This window comes from Echeneis naucrates, chromosome 4 (genome assembly GCF_900963305.1).
Source record: "Echeneis naucrates chromosome 4, fEcheNa1.1, whole genome shotgun sequence".
Taxonomy (NCBI): domain Eukaryota; kingdom Metazoa; phylum Chordata; class Actinopteri; order Carangiformes; family Echeneidae; genus Echeneis; species Echeneis naucrates.
Window position 1 is genome coordinate 2,983,684 of NC_042514.1, and position 16,657 is coordinate 3,000,340.

General features: G+C 42.9%; 1 protein-coding gene across 12 annotated transcripts in view; it reads left to right on the top strand.

Moving 5' to 3' along the window:
- adgrl2a (adhesion G protein-coupled receptor L2a) overlaps positions 1 to 16,657 on the top strand; it is an 89,233-nt gene that overhangs the window by 21,365 nt on the left and 51,211 nt on the right. For all 12 annotated transcript variants that reach the window (XM_029500588.1, XM_029500580.1, XM_029500581.1 and 9 more), the window contains exon 3: positions 16,263 to 16,476. In XM_029500588.1, coding sequence (XP_029356448.1) covers positions 16,263 to 16,476 — 214 coding nt within the window. The remainder of the gene's footprint in view (positions 1 to 16,262; positions 16,477 to 16,657) is intronic.

The following is a 16,657-nucleotide window of genomic DNA, read 5'->3' on the forward strand; positions in this document are numbered from 1 at the left end:
ATATAAGAAATTTGAGGAGTGCGTGTTCTCCATAGGCTTCAGCGGATTTAGGAAACACATGGAGTTGCAAAAAACTCTTAAAAGCATATTTTTATGTTCAGCAGTCAGCAGTCATACATTGTTGAAGGAACCACATGTGCAGATAAGAGTTTATTGTACATGAGTAAACCCCGTCAGAGGGCAGGAAGGACAGATAAGAGTTTCTGTGCCATGTTGTTTTGACTCTGTTTTTCTCAGTTGGCCGTGTTTGCGAAGCGAGGAAGCCAATGAGCGATGCTGAACGCTGCACTAATTAGTCCTAATGGCCGGTCAAGGTGCAGCTATCAGGCTTTGGGTGTGATGGGACAGAGTGGACTTCGGTGCTCGCTGCAGACACAAAGGAGACAAATGGCAAACAGAGAGGAAGCAGTGAGTGCGGTAGACGAATCCAGTCCAAATGAGTCAACACAGCCAAGGTGTAAGGCCGTGTATTGATCACATTTGTCATTCACCGTTTTTTTCTTCGTGCCCCCCCCCACCCTGCCGCACATTTCCCATCTCAGCCGCAGAGATCAGCCCAGAAACAGTTCATTACAAACAATATCCCCCAGTAAACATGCTTCATTAAACTGCGTCTACCCCTAATATCTTTTTAATGCATTTTTATAATTGAATTAAATGGGTTAGTGGAATGCTGTAAATAGTTTAAAGTTAGTTTTTTTTCCCCTTCCATTTTTGTTGTTGTTGTTGTTGTTGTTGTTGTGGATGAAGGAAGAGGTATACACACAGACACGCAGCCAAGAATGACACAGTAGCTCCGGGGGATTGTGTTCGTCTCTGACCTCCTTCTATATATTAATCCATCCTACACATTTGACTCCATCAGTACGACTCATGTCTAAGACTGCCTTTGCTCAGCCAACTCGCTGCCATTTTCCAGCCTTTCATCTCCCATTTTCCTTATTTTCTCCACATCTTAACCTTGAGAAATTGCTTGTGTGCATCCGCAACCGCAGCAGCCCGGTTGGTGACTTCCTCTCTGAAACTGATTTGCCTTATTATTTTAATTATGCTGTATATATAAGGCATAATAATTTTATATATATCAAAGGAGCCCCGGGGGTTTGAGCGTTTCGGGCTAGTGATATTGAATTAGCCTCTCTTTTATTTTATTATGGTCAGTAGAGAAAATAAAAAGAGAATCTAGTACTATGAAGATTTTTTTTCCCTGTTCTACTTGAGAATAGCTATTTGCTTTTAAGTGCAATATTGTTATATAAAGTCACAGCACAACTTCTACAACTATAATAGTTTAGATCTAATGTAGATTTATACTTTTTTACACAATGATTATGTGAATATCATGCATCATTTAAAGCACTCTCATCCAATATGTATAAAAGCCCAGGAGGGCCTCATTATTACTTTATTAGGTGCTATAATCAATATGAACACTCGTATGGGCAGAAAGGGTCATAATGTGCTAATGCTACAACTTGGCCTCAGTTTCGTCTGAGAGACACTTCATGAATTTTATGGATCAAATTTAGTTTACTTGTTGCCAGAAGTACTTACTGAAGTGGAGAGGTTTCCAAAGTCTGTAAAAATAAATCCTGATGATGTCATGTCAGGGTTATCTGGACTCTGGTATAGACTACTTGTATTTAATGGAAAGCCTGGATTGCAAACTGAGGGCATAGAGCGGATGTGAAGGGGGGTGGGGGTCTAATGAAAGACTTTATCGTGTTGCATTTGGGTGCGGGGAGGGCAGAATTCAGTGCTTTTTTGGAGCTCGATCCGTACCAAGGGATAAAAGTTGGCTGCTGCTTGGATTTCAATCATTCTTCCAGAAAATCTCTCTCTCCCAAGGACCCCAGATTGACAGATTGGTGGAGTACTTCTTTAGGCCTTTATGCTTCTTGATTAAGGTTTAAATGAAAGCACCAAAGGTTGGCTATTAATGCAGTTAATTTCAAACCAATTAATTTTCATTCAGTAAACCTGCTTTGTAAAAAGCTTCATCAGCGTCAAAGCAGCGAACTGGCTGCTCTGAGAGCAACATGTGGCTATTGAGTTTTTCATTCAGATGACCTAAATATAGTGAGGAAAGGTCATCAAGTAACTAACATCTCCGCCTATCGCTTTAATCAGGTTCCTTTACTTTGATCCACTTTGATATGGTTTTACAACGAAAGTTTGCCCTCTGGCATTTGGAGTGATCTTCTTTGAAGCAGCAGGTTTATTCCTTTTTGTCATACTGGTGTCCTCTGCGGATGTCACCATAGCAACTCGGCAGGAAACAGGTGAAGGTGTAATTTTATAAAGCAATAAGGTTTTGTTTTGTTTTTGTTTTTTGTGCGAAATGTATAAACAGCGATGATTTCGTCTTTCCAACACACAATTAAATTGGCTCATATGTCTTCCAAAATAATTTAGTCGAGTCTGGTGGGGTTGAAAGGATTTGTCTGCATCAGCGACAGAAAAACATTTCTCACCTAGCTCCACTACGCCCCTGTCTTCAAACGCTTTCACCACGATTGTTAGAATTATGGCGAGGCTGACATTAAAGAGCCAAGCAAGGATTTTGTGTCAAGGGGTAGAAAAGGCAGAGACCGTCGTTTATCAGATACTCATTCTCCCCCCGGCCCCACAAGCTCCCCTCCATGTTGTGATCAGCTTGTTTGGAAACAACACGACCAGCAGATAAATTAAATCCCCGTATCGATTCAGTGGGTTCTTCTTAATCATGTTGTATTGGTTGTAAGAGATCATTTTCTGTAAAAGTGTATTAGAAACAAAGCAGAGCAAAGTAGTTCAAGGAGTTATAAGTGACAACGATTCCTCTACAGCTGTCCTCGCCAGATTATATGACGTGATTTCATTAGTAAATACTGAAACCTGTGCCGGTTATTTCTGCGAGGTGAAGGGAACATAAAGTGTCAGCCATGATATGAAAGCTGTGTCTCAGAGCTTGTGTGAACATGCCTGGTGCAGAGTTTCAGTTCCCTCTGTGCACCCTAAAACCACACCATTGTTTCTCCTCAAAGCTTTAAATGCTTCAAGCACTTGAGATTTCACAAGGGCAACGGGGAAGGGCACCTTAAAAAGTCCTCTCTTTGTACCATGTGAAAAGAAGAAAAAAAAAAGAAGAGGAGACTTAAGGCCTTCATCTCAAAGTGAATGAAATGAAATAGACAATCAAGGTGTTCAGAAATGTAATTACTGCAAGTGAAAGCTCAGAGCTTAATGTGAGCCAGAACTTGCAAGAACAGGATCGAGCAACTCCCCGCGCTGCGCTGCCGCCTATTTGCTCTGGATGGCCTTCTTGAAAACCACGAACGCACACAGATATAACTCCACAGAGATGGCCGATCAGTTTTTTTTTTTTACGTCCTCCTGACCCGACCCGAGCCACATTATGGCCGGCTGATAGTTGCCATGGAGAGCAGAACAGGTAAATTCAATCAGGTTAAACAAATCCAGATACCATAAGTCTGAGACGGCGTGTCTGTTTGTACTGATAATCTGCTTTTCATTCCCTCCACCAGGGGCCTCTTTCTCTCTGGTCTCGCTTGTGCGTTTTATCTTGAAAAAGAAAAACTCAAAATACTGTCTGTCAAGTAAGCATTTGTGGAACCATGGGCAGTGGGGCTATTCGTTTGAAGTCCTAATTTGTGCCAGACTTGTGTCCATGGAGAAAAAAATAGTATCCCGCTGTGTCACCACACTCCTGTTCCCTAACCACTTAATTTGGTATTTAATGTACTTTTAAAAGGCCGCCCCATAGCAAATTTTTTTTATGTTTGTTTTTTCTATAAATAAAAGTAATTTCTTTGGTAATTATTTCAAGAAATGCTCATTTCCAAATTAGTATTTTACTGCTTCCAATTAGCTTCATAGTGGAAAGCTGTACTGAACCAGTTACGGCTAAAAGAGGTGAATTTTTTCTTTGTCTCAGTCTTCAGTAAACAACTGTTGTTGTTTTGTTTTGTTTTTTTTTTCTTTCTCCCTCCTGCTTGATGTCATCATGGTTGTTTGCAGCAGCCTGCAGAGTCTGGCTTCCTGTGGAGCCAGGCAGACGTGGGGCCTGTGTACCAAGGCCCACCATGCTGTCATGTCTCTTTCATCGCCAGCCAGGCTTGGCCAATAAGGAGATAAGGAGACAATGACTGGGAGAGCAAGCAGTGGCAAGGTGTAACCACAGCCCCCGGGTCTCCTCCCTGCTGAGCACTTCAGATCCTCATTAGGATTTTCAGCAAAGGAAGGAGGGATTTTCTGGATTAGGGCTTTGTCACAGCGGCTCCAGGTTGGTGTTTGTCATGCAGGAGCATGGCGGAGCGCTGACATCTTGTCACTCCCGCCCCCACCCAAACCCAGGCCCTTCGTTCACCTGGCTACTGAGGCAGCTAAAAGATGTTCCACTAACCCACAAAATATAAGAAACTCGTGCTTATTAACTGCCTGCCCTTGCGAAAGCTTTTTAACACCATTTCAGCGGCAGACTCGGTGTCTGTGGGTTTGGCCTGCTGCATCAGCATTCTTCTTAATGGTTATTTATGCTAAGATAACCTTGGGAAGCATCATTAGTTTTGTTGTTTGCTGTCGCCGTTCATAACTCATGCAGAGATCGTGGCCGTGACACTGTTGCGGCAGTTCAGACGGGTGACACGATGGCTTGTTTCAACTCTAGTTGCTCTCGTTCGTGTGTCATTTGTGGCGGGGAGTGAGCTGTAATTTATGAGGCTATTTATCCCTTAACATCTCACTTATTTTAAGGGTTACGAAGCTATATCTTTTTCTTGTACAACCCCGCAGCAAAGTTGTTCGGTGTTTTTTTTTTTTTTTTTTTTGTGGCAATGCAGCTGTTTGTCAAATGAAGTCATAAGTCTCGTGGAACGTTCACACAGAAACAACAGGGCTGGGTTTCTTGACGTGTGGCTCAACCTCTCACACGGCCCTTAATTGGGTTTCAGGCTCGTCTAGGAGAAGGGTTCAGTGTGACAGAGCCTCAGACTTTGTGCGAAAGCTACCTTCTCCCATCATTCTCTGCGCTGATCTTTGCGGATAATGGCCATTCACACGGGTCCGATGCGGCTCCGGTGGGATCTCAGGCACCTGAGATTAGTCATCCACCTCCATGTCCCTATCTGACTCGTATTTTACCGTCATGCTTTGTCTCACTTTGTTCTTGGCCAGGTTGAATCATGTGGGTCTCTAACAAGTATATCCCAAACAATCTCCAAAACATGTTCTGATAACCCATTCAGTCTCCTCTCTGAATCCCAAGTATGGGAAAACAAATGCGAGTTATCAATCTCCAGAGCAGTGGCCTATAACCAAAGACCTATTATTCATGGAGCATTTATTGTTTTGTGCTTTTGTTGGCTGTCTCTGATCTGTCTGTGGCAAATGTGACTAGCAGTATGCGGGTATCTTTGTATAAGCAGGCTTCAATTTGTCAGGGATATGCCTCCATTTTGAGAGTTGTGTTTTTGTTGTTTGCTTCTTTGTTTCATATTCCTCAGTTGTGGCAGGAGAGTGAAAAAGCAGCCTCACCTCAGGTTGGCTGCAGGATTTGATTTCAAAGGTTCTGATGTATAAATATATATGATTCTGAAAAAGGTGTCCGTGTGCGTATTCAGAGAATACCTAAAGCTGCCCGTGTGATAACAGATAGCACACGCTCTTTAGCACTTTAACATTTTCATGTTGCCAGTGCCTGTGCAGTGGACATCAAGGGCTGCAGCCAGACCTCACGCAAGGACTGCTGATGAAGTGCTGTCTGGAAGGGCAGATGAGGAGAATGTTTTTGATTATCCACTGTGGATGGCATTTCAAACAGAAACCCACATGTACACCTCTTACCAAACAAATGAACCAGCTCAGCTGGTCAAAGGGCAAATGTAGCTCTGTTTCCTGTTTGCTTCTGTAATACAGTGGAATTTTAAGGTGATTAGCAGGCAGCATGTGGGTCACATGAAGTGCAGCGCTGCAATATGCATCTTCTGTGTTTGCAGAGGTAATGTTTCAGTGCATGCTCGGTGAATTATATGTATTTATCAGTGTGAGCAGTCCGGTCCCTCTGCACCTGCTGATTTGAGCAACAAGAGCACGCTAGCAACACTGAAGTGGTCTCATGACAACAGCCATTTCTGATAGCATTGGCTCCCGCCGTTCCATGTCAGCCGAAATCAGTAATGTAAACAACAACAAGCTCCAGGTGTTGGAGGTGTACGTACGCTGTTGAAAGGCCTGCTCACTGAAGCACAGGAAAAGCCTCTTTATGGTTTGGATGCCATGCAACGAAGGCTGGCTGCAGAACGTGTAAGGACAGATTTTGTTATGAGAACATGGCGTATCCAAAAGGCTTATGATTTCTCCGATGTCACAGTGCACACTCGAGACGCAGATGTAAGATATTCCTGCTTACCCTGAGCAGAAGCCTCTTTGTCCTCTTGCTTTCAGTCCTGATTTAGAGCAGCTATAAATCCTGAAGAGGCTCCTGTAAACGAGGGCTGGTGAAACTACGCCCATAAATATAGAGGAGTTAGAACCAGGGCCTTTTGAAGGAAGCCTGAGTGCGTGTTTATGAAGCTTGTTAACTTGCAGAGTTTAGCTGGTACATCCAGTGTTTCCCCTCTTTTGTTTAAAGTTTTTCTCTTTGAAACCCTTCGGCCAAAGACAGGCAGCTGAAATATGCGGCCAGCCAAAGACAAAGTTGTTTTAGCCCTTTGGCCCGTTTTCATAGGTCATCAATTAGTGGTTCACTTGTCAGGCCGTTTGTGCTCTGCTAGGACACTCCACCTTGACCTGATGTGCCCCAACTTTTGACCTTGGCGCTCGTCCATATGTCAAGGGTTTGGGACTCCTGCTTTTAAGCCCCACTCCTGAGTAAATGATGGGTTGAATAGTCATCAAAGACAGATTTCCCCCGAGGAAACGTTACAAATCAATATCAAATGAAGCAAGTCCTTTTTAATCAGCCCCTCCTGGTATAAGTGTGTGTCTTTTCAAAACACTGACTCAGCTCAGCTGGACCATTGCCTCGCACTTAATAGTTGCTCTTGTACCATAATTTCCGTCACACACGTCCCCAAATTATTTTTAAATAGTCAACAAGCAATAATTAAGGCAGATAAGCATGAGAGACATCTGATAAATCCTTAAATGGGAACTTCAAAGTGCCCCTGCTGTGGCAGAGTGACAGCTCCAAGCAGATGGAGGACGGAGCATGTTAGAAAGCAAGCTTTGTCTGTAGACTTGATTCAAACACTTTTAAATGATATAACAATCAGTTCACTGGAGGGGAAAATACATATGAGATGGAAGGTCATCTCGATAATATTCAGCCTCTGGATTATAATGAATAGCAGCCAATAAATCCTTGATAAATTGAAATGAGTGAAATTCAATTTTAGTCCAGCCAGCCTTCTCTCCAAGTGATATGGAATCCGTCAAACACGGAAAATCTACAGATGCCGGCCCCTCCGTGTGACAAAGTAAATAAATGTATTTAAAACCTTTGTTTCCCTTGCACCAAGTTCTCGGACAGTACGCAGAACGTTTGCATAACCTTAGGGAATCCGGATGGGAGACAGAAGCCAAGGAGACCGGTGCGTGACAGTAAAATAGCATTGTGTCACATAACAATCCGCCTAACCCAGAGGGTGGCAGGTCTGGGCTAAAGTCTGAATAAGAGCCGCATAAAGAATTCAGCTGGAGCAGCAGTCGTGTCATCAGGGCATGACTGCCCGGCTGGTCGGGGAATTTAAATGCCAGGTGGGGGTCAGTTGAAGCGCCGGCTGAATAATGTGGCACAAATGCATGCACATGAGAGGCGCATCTCGGGAAGAGGAACGGCCACTGTGGTCTGCTAGAAGAAGTGCACTATGGGAATGCAAACCGAGCAGATGGACCCTTCTCATTTGTGTGTTCTGCCACTGGTGACCCGTTGGGAAACGCTTCCTTATTGAATTGCCGTGCATCAAACGCTTCATTGGAGCAGAGAAGCAAGTCCGGTCTACATGACGTATCTGAGTCCTATTTCTCTTTTTTTTTTTACATCATTTGTAATGGAAACTGTGGAAATGATACAGATCTGAGGAAGAGATGACAAACATGCAGCCAATTCAGTCTAAAAAGTGGTACATAAAAAAGAATGAATAAATGAAATAAAAAAATATGACCCGCATCCTTATCACATTTACTCCGAATCAGTTCATATGATCTGGAATATTGTCGCCGATAAGGCCGAGTAACAAGAGCCTGCTGTCGCTGAAAGGCACCGTGACTCTGCCCGGCATCGGCAGCTCCTAATCAAAGAAAGCTCACTTCACATTTGCTCCATTTAAAAAAAAAAAAAAAAAATGACCATTCCTTAAATCATAGCGCTCTGGATTTTCTTGGAGGTCAGAGGAACATTTTACTTCTTTTATTTTGCAAAAAGTGCACAGACTCTTCCTGATTATTAACATTTTGAAATGATCAAAAAAAAAAAGTCTTGGGCCATCTTAAATATATAATGAGACTCAAATCTACCGGTGACCATCTGTTAAAGGCGACGAGACAAAATTCACTCTTTGATGGTCATTGCAGCCGTTTCATTACCAGAAGATGTCCTTGCTTTCTATGTGACCTAAAAAGTACTCTCCCCACTCTCTCTATCAGACTCAGACACACAAACGACGCACACAGACACACACAGACACACCGGCTGGCCCCAGGGCTATCCGATATTAGACAGCGAGATGACATTGTGTGCTTGTGCTGGTGCAGTCAGCCGACATGTGCAGATGATGTGAAGTCAATAATGCATTATGAAAAAAAGGGGGATTTATGACCTTGATGAGCCCCATAGAGCTTAATTAGGCCTAAAGGTTGATTTACATACAAGAGTACATGGAATCTGAGAAGACTGTGTTTTCCTGCGCTGCTTTTTCATTTCATCTGTCGTCAACACTGGGATACCTCGTATCCATTCAAATTCCTCTGGATTAGCAGAAGGGTTGGGGACAACAAAAAACCAAAACATAAACCGTACAAGGGTGCCAGTCGCTCCAAAGGTCCGTGTTTTGTCTGAACACAGTAAAATCATCAAGTGCTAAGCCACGGGATCAGAGCGCTTTTCTGCATTTCCTGTGCAGGCTTATGTGTCTACAAGTGATGGTTTGAGATGAGAAGAATAATTGTTAAAAAAAAAGAAAAAGGTCTGTGACAGGCTGAATTTCTGTTTAAAGAAGCCCACTTTAGCACCAAAAGGAAAAGGAGTGAAAAATAGCAGTCTTTTTTTTTTTTTTTTTTTTTTTACGTGGCATCTATTCAGAGAGAAATGACAAGATCTTTTTCAGAGTCATGTACCTATATCAAAGATCCTCCTGATAGCCCCCCTGCTGTTGCTATGGAAGTAGCAGAGATGTAAATGAACTGGAGTGAATTGGATGGTGGAGAATACAAATGAGGCTGGAATGCTCGTTCCCCTGCTGCACTTCTTCTTCTTCTTCTTCTTCTTCTTCTTCTTCTTCTTCTTCTTCTTCCTCCTCTCTCTGTTCCTGTCTCCGTCTCCCTCCCTTGCTAGTACATTTCAAAGACTTTTAACATTAACCCGCGTATTCTGCTGCTGCATAAAATGATACGGGATATAATTTCTTTATAATGGAATCAAATGTGTTTTAGTTTTAAAGCAAGCAAGACCACTATGGAAACATCCAAATCCCCCTTTTCCCCTCGGTGGCACTCTGCATCACGCTGATGGATGGATGAAATAAGAACAGAGAAATCAATGCTTTTTCTTTTTTATGTTTTCCTCCTACAGAATGACTCATTGATGATCTGTGATATAAATATGAGCTAAGATGTTGCATCTACGAATTGTGGGCCACAGAAGTCATAGTTTTGACATCAGCTGTCAAAGAGTTTAATAATCTACAGATGTTATGGTCTGAATTACAGAGTAGAAAAAAACCCTTTCCACAAGTGACTGTCGTTTGCTGTTAGCCATGCCCAAAAATGACATCAGCTTTCAACACATGAAGCGGAGGGAGGGGGGGAAAAAAAGGAAACACAGTCTAGAGTTAATGTTAAGAAATTCAGAGGAGCATTAAAATCTGTCAAAGCGGTGGTGTAATTCTTTTTTACAATGGCCACACAGAGTCAGCAGTCTACCTCATGCCCTGCTGTTTGCAGGATATATGCAATATTTTCTTTCTTCTCCCCTGTGAGGACCTGACTTCTTAAGAATACATGCTGTTGTAAAGGATATCTCTGGATTATAGAATCAGCACTGTGGGAAGAGTCTTGACTTAAAGGTTTCTTTTCCTTCACAGACTTCCTTTTGCTTGTACCACAGGGGGGAGGAAAGTGGAGGGGGGGGGCACAGGGGGTGTCAAGGAAAGGGTGGGGCAGCAAAACCTGGAGGACTCAAGCTGTGTTTCCTGTGTCTCTGAGCTAATGCTAGAGGCCACACTCTCCTTTCACCCCACCAAGCGACCTGTCGGCTCAGGAGTGCAGAATAATGGCAGAGATGCTAGCTAATTTACAAGCAGCTGTTTGCCCCCCCCACCCCCCCTCCGTCTTAACAGTGAAAGAAAATCAAAGCGCCGCGCTAACGGTAGATGACAAGCGTCGGGAGCGTCTCCGTCACACTTCTCGTGGGCCCTCGACAGAAAAATTATCTGGTTTCACATCAAAATAATCTGGAGACCTCTTTTGTGCTCCGGCCACAATGATGGCAGAGCGAGGGGCTGAATGGGCCTTTTGATCAGCCTCTGCTGCTCCCCTGGACTAACTCTGGAAGCATGTGGAACTCGAGGGCCATTTTAATATGAAAACCAGTTAGTGGATGAGGATAGCTCTGATGGAAAGCAGAATAGTTCCTCTGTTCGTTATGCTGCACAATTAGCTGGAGGCGCTGATGAAATGATTTTACTTTGCTGATGGAGACTCTGGTTTGTTTCCCTCATTAAACATGTTAGCTCATATATTGTACATGTTCCCTCCATCCTCTAGCTCTCCCCCCTTGGCTGATCATATACACAGTGGACTGTCCCTACATGGCTAAAGAACCAAATGACTCCTCATTTCTGTGGAATAGGAAGACATCTTGTTTATTACCTCTGCTTCAGTGACAGTCACGTCCCAGCAGATGGTCACTTTCCAATTGATTTGGCTCATCTGCAAGAGAAAAAAAACTGAATTAAATCATTACAGCACCAGAGAGACTGCACCTAATAGTTCTCCTTTACATAGGTGAGTTTCTAACAGTTCTTCAGCTGCGGATTCACGATGAGCCTGATGTTATCACAAAGGTTACACATGCTAGTAAATGCCAGCCTGGGAAGCTTTAAATAGAGCTCCCTCATTGGTGTAATAAAGCGCTATAACCCTTGAAAATAGAGGTCCTGTGCACCAATCAGATTCAATTACTAACATGTGATAACAGTGTGTACTATAAGCACGAGTCAAAAGGTTGAGTGATCATATACTTTATCGAGTAGGTAAAACACAAAACTCAAATTGTAATTCACGCTGGTCGGCTGTAAAACGTTGTGGAGGCTTGCCGTCTGATTTAATTCAGTGGAAAGAAAGAGTGGAGCCTCAGAGGAATGCTTTGCCTCCGTAGAATGGCACTGATCACTGCTCAGTCCAGTGCTTGCCACATAGCTAATGAAGAGGAATTAATTTATTTATTTATTTATTTTTTTGTAGTGGAGGTGGGAGTGGATGACCAGAATGGATGATCAGATCGAGTGTCAACAAGGCCACGATAAGGATCTGGCCTGTAATTTCCCTGCTGCAACATGTTGCCATGGTCACAGGATTGAGCTTTCCACACACAGACAGCTGTGGCCAGAGGCGCCATGTTTTGGTGTCTCAGTAGTTCAAAGATTCATTAAAAAAAGGATAAGGTGATGATGAAGACATTTTTTTATCCAAAAGGTCAAAGGTCAGCTTCAGGGCGACATCATGTCTCTCCATCCAGGTTTCTGTGTTTGAACTTAAATCCAAAAACAAAGATGAGGGTTTTATCAGAGATCTGCGTCCGTGCCACACGTCTCACACAGACTGGAAGCTTGTTGTAGGGAGCGTAGAGGTAACTGTGGCGTTAACATGCAGAACTTCACCAAACAGCAGCTTTCCTCGCTTTTGATCGTGGCCGATGAGACCCGATCGGAGCGACTACATCATTGTTTTCAAGCTAAAATGGAGGAGGATATCTGAAACACTCTGTGGAGTGCACCTTCATACGGATCTTCTCTGCTGCTGAGCTGAAGATGCTTCTGAAGAATTCATGATTTAGGATTTTTAGCTTCTGTGCAGCAGCATGCATATTTTAAAGCCTTGGCTACAACTTTGTGTTCAATCAGAATTGGATTTATTGTCCAACCCTGTAAACACAGATGAGGATGTGTACAGTCACTATGTGGCCAGCTGGTAACGCTGTTCAGCTGTGTCTTAATAAGTGCGGAGAATGAAAACGTCCTCTGATATGTCTGAGCAACAGGAATCTGTTTGCAGAGTCTTGGATGCACGATGACAGTGTGTACATGATGTCATACTCTGAGGAAGCCTCCATCGCTTGTTGAAGAGGATGTTGCAGAGTTTCCCCGCCTGAGTGTGAGCAGTGTCTGTGTGACAACCTGGAAACAAACACAACTTTTTAAAAAGCAGCCATGCGGCTCCTGTTTTTTTGCACCTATGCACCGGCGGCACGCTTCACGTGTGGCGCCATTTTGTTAGCGCAGCAGCCTCTTCCCGACCACGGAAAGCTCAGCGGCACAAAGGCCGGTGAAACACGACACGGGAGCGTGTGAAATTATCAGCTGTATAAAAACTATTGTGTTAATTTGCAGAGAAGGGAAGTCACAGTTTTAACATCCACTCCATATTGGCTTTCTTAACCATTGTTATTGTGACCATATGGAGAGTAAATAATTCTCATTTCATGCATCCCATGAATGATTATGCTAATGACCCCATGAGCAAAATAATGATTACCTTTCTGGCTCATTTGAATAATGAAATAATTTAGTTGTGTGAGACAGTAAGCATTGCATTTTGTTTATGTTGTATTCGTTGTGATGATATTATAGTCTTGTAATTGCGGTGCATTGTTGTGACAGAGTGTGATCGATGGTGTTTTGGTGTCTTCCTATTATCTGAATGGAAGTGGAGAAAGAGCTTTTGTTTGAAGTAAAGCCTCCATTAGACAATATAAAAGTACTTTAAAGAGCTTGACAAGTCCATGTAGATGTGTTGGGTTTTTTTTTTTTGTCGTATCCGAGGGGATTTTCTGTACAACAGTTTTGCAGTTGGAGATCATAATGAGAAGTTTGTTGTTTCGGGGGTGAATCACAATCACATTCACTCAATCTCCAGAATAATAATCATTTCAAATGAGGACTGCACATCTCATTGAGTTTGTTGGCCAGACTACTGGGTGTCCCCATATTGATTTATCTGTGTCACTCATCTGCCAGTGTACCAAAAATACCATCCCACGCCAGGGCGAGAAAGTAGTTCAGCCTCGGGCCTAATCAATAGAGGGCCTTTCGAAGGTTGTTTACAACCATGCTTTTGGTTCACGATGCACAACCTTAGCTGGCAAATAAAATGTGTTTAGAGGGGAGCAATTTTGTTTGATTTCCAGACATTTGAACACAAAAATGGACCATTATTGCAGGGCCTGTCGCCAGCGCAGTTGAAAAGTTGCTGGTGTGTTTCGGTTGGAGTTGAGCGGGATTCTCCAACACACATTTATCTCCTCATTGCTCGGGCCTCTGTTTTCCTACTTAAGCAGAGAGTCTGCATCAGTTCTAAATCACAAAACCAGAAGCTGAGATTGTAAAGGCTCTGCAGGACGATTTAAGTGTTTTAACAGCGTTCCTGGGACGCAGAGCATCGGCGGGTTTGGCTGCGGATTCGAAGATCAAACTCAGGACTCCTGCTCTTGGCCAAAGAACCAGATCGCTTCCAGCCACAAAGTAGGGCAGTGTGAGCTGATGTATCCCACCCAGCCACATGTAACTGCTGACCAAGTCTGCATGAGTGCTGTCGTCAGAAAAAACTGGTCTTAGTCCATTTTCAGGAATCCAATGTGTTAAAGTTAGACGACAGAGCAGCCACTGATTGGTCATCTTGTTTTCCTTATGTACTTTTAGAAACTCCACCGCCTCAATTCTTCAATTCATATATTTTTAAAAAGCTCTCAATGTCTAATTTGCACCACATGTGGTTGATGTAAAAGGCTCTTTTCCATCTGATGAGACAACTGGTGAGAGCAGAAGTGTCTCCATTGTACAGCTGCCATTTTCCAAGTCACGGTTTGTGGATAGAAATTATAATGTGGCATTGAGTGATGTTTTACATAGGGTCTTAGAGTTACTACACACGGCTATCCCCCTTTTTGATGGACCTATGCTGGAGCGCACTAACAGGAATTTAAGATTGGCTGTCAAGTCCTGTTCCTAACATGCCGTGCTTTAATTTTTTATTTATTTTTGTTTTGTTTTTTTTCCACTTGGACTTTTTCTCTCAAGCCAACATCTCCGATAAATTGTTTATCACCTTAAACGTTTCTCTTCCACTCCAGAGACAAAAGAGCTGCAAAAAATGAAATATGGCTGAAACATATCATATTTGAAAGGCTTTTCTTTTTCATGACTATTGGTCACATGAGAAAGTCAGTAGAGGAGAAAGGATGCTTCCCCTATGAACATATGGTCCTAAACAAATAAATCTTGTAGAGAGCAGGTAGGCCGGGCAGCTCGTACTCCTTTTACCTCCAGCTGTTTACTGAGCGCCTTATAGAGGTTTCACCTGATTGGAGCAGAAACAGACGATCAGGTAACACAAACTGATGTTCGCCTTCCTCTGTGAAGCACCACAGCACCATTTCAACAGCCATAATGCTAATCTCCTGCAACTGTAGCACAGCCTTCAATCAGACGAAGATAATTATATCGCTGGTTCCCTGATGAAGCATCAAATAGTGTAAAAATTAACTCAGCTGCTCCAGGACCGAATTAGCAGAGCTGGAGTCGGCGACTTTAAGTAACAGGAAGTTCAACAACTGCACACATGGATCGGTCCGACGTGCTCGAGTCGCCAAAGTGAGAAGTTATAATGCCCCCCCCCACCGCCACACGTTCTCTCTCTCTCTCTCTCTTCTGGCTGTAAAGTGTAGCTCATTAGGAAAATAGAACCTTGGAAACACTAACAACACAATAACAAAAACAACACTTATTTAATGGCTCAATGAGGTGACGGGGTCACCGAGGGCTGCAGGGAGACTGGAGTTATTATTCAGTGCTGCCAGGAGTTTGGTCAAAGCTGGCACTGTTTTTAAGCTCCTCCTCCAAAGCTGCACAACAGCTGCAACCAAAAATATCTCACATCTGGATTAGTATATTTTATATACGTAAATCAGCTGTATTTTAAGTACGGTTTTTGGAGTGGTTTGTGTTTGCACAGCACAAAGCCACAATATTGATTTCTTGCTATTTTTCCTCCCCCCTCACTGTCACTGACAGACACACACCAGCTTTTCTCTTTTTTCAGCCTCCCAATAGCCTCAGTTCGATTGTCAGCACTGCAAAGTGGATTAAATTGCACTCATATTGTACAGATGCTTGTTGTACTCTTTTCTTTTTGGAAAGAAAAGTGAGCATTGAAAAAAAAAAAAAAAAAAAAAAAACACGTCTCTGGTGTGATAGACTCTGGGATGGCAGTGTGCTCCCATATTGAAATGAAAGACAGGACAGCAGAATGGATAAGAAAAAAAATGCAGGGGGTCTAATGTTTAAAAATGAAAAAGCATGACAAAATCAATTCATGGGGGACTTCTGTTTTTTTTTTTTTTTTTTCACTGCTGTCACATTTGGTTATTAGTGTTGCACCGTGATCCTCCTGAACGCAGTCGGTCATGAGGGGTTACGATGCCACAGACATTTTACCCGACAGACTACACTTTAATGACAGTTATTGATTTTTTTTTTTTTTTTTTTTTTTTTTTTCGAGATCTGTTCAGAAATGTGGATGGCACACTAACAACATTAGCTCACCAGCACATTTGAGATCTGAAGTCCGTATCCTGATGTATCTGACTCAGATTCTTACCAGCTGTCACATTTTAATTAGAAATGAAAGAATGATCATGGTTTAAAAAAAAAATAAATAAATAAAAATCTGTGTATCCAGCACATCGCACTCTGATATTCTGAGACATTACATCTCTCTTCGATTTGCAATGATAGAGCATTTTCTCTCTCCCTCCTCCTCTCCTTCAGGGTTCAGCCGAGCCGCCCTGCCATTCGGCTTAGTACGGAGAGAGCTGTCTTGCGAGGGCTACCCTATCGATCTGCGTTGTCCGGGAAGTGATGTCATAATGATCGAAAGTGCCAACTATGGCCGAACAGACGACAAGATCTGCGATGCTGACCCCTTCCAGATGGAGAACATCAACTGCTATCTTCCAGATGCCTACAAGATCATGTCACAAAGGTAAAAACTGCACCAAAAGTCACTCCAGAGTTAAACAACTGACGGGCCTCAGTTTCAACACAGGTTCATTTTCTCAGATTACAGAAAAAAAAAAATCCCCAGCATGCTTTGCTTTTGGACTGAACTCCTTCTGTGAGGAGAATAACATGGCTCCTGGGAGATTGATTCTCCCGTATTGAAA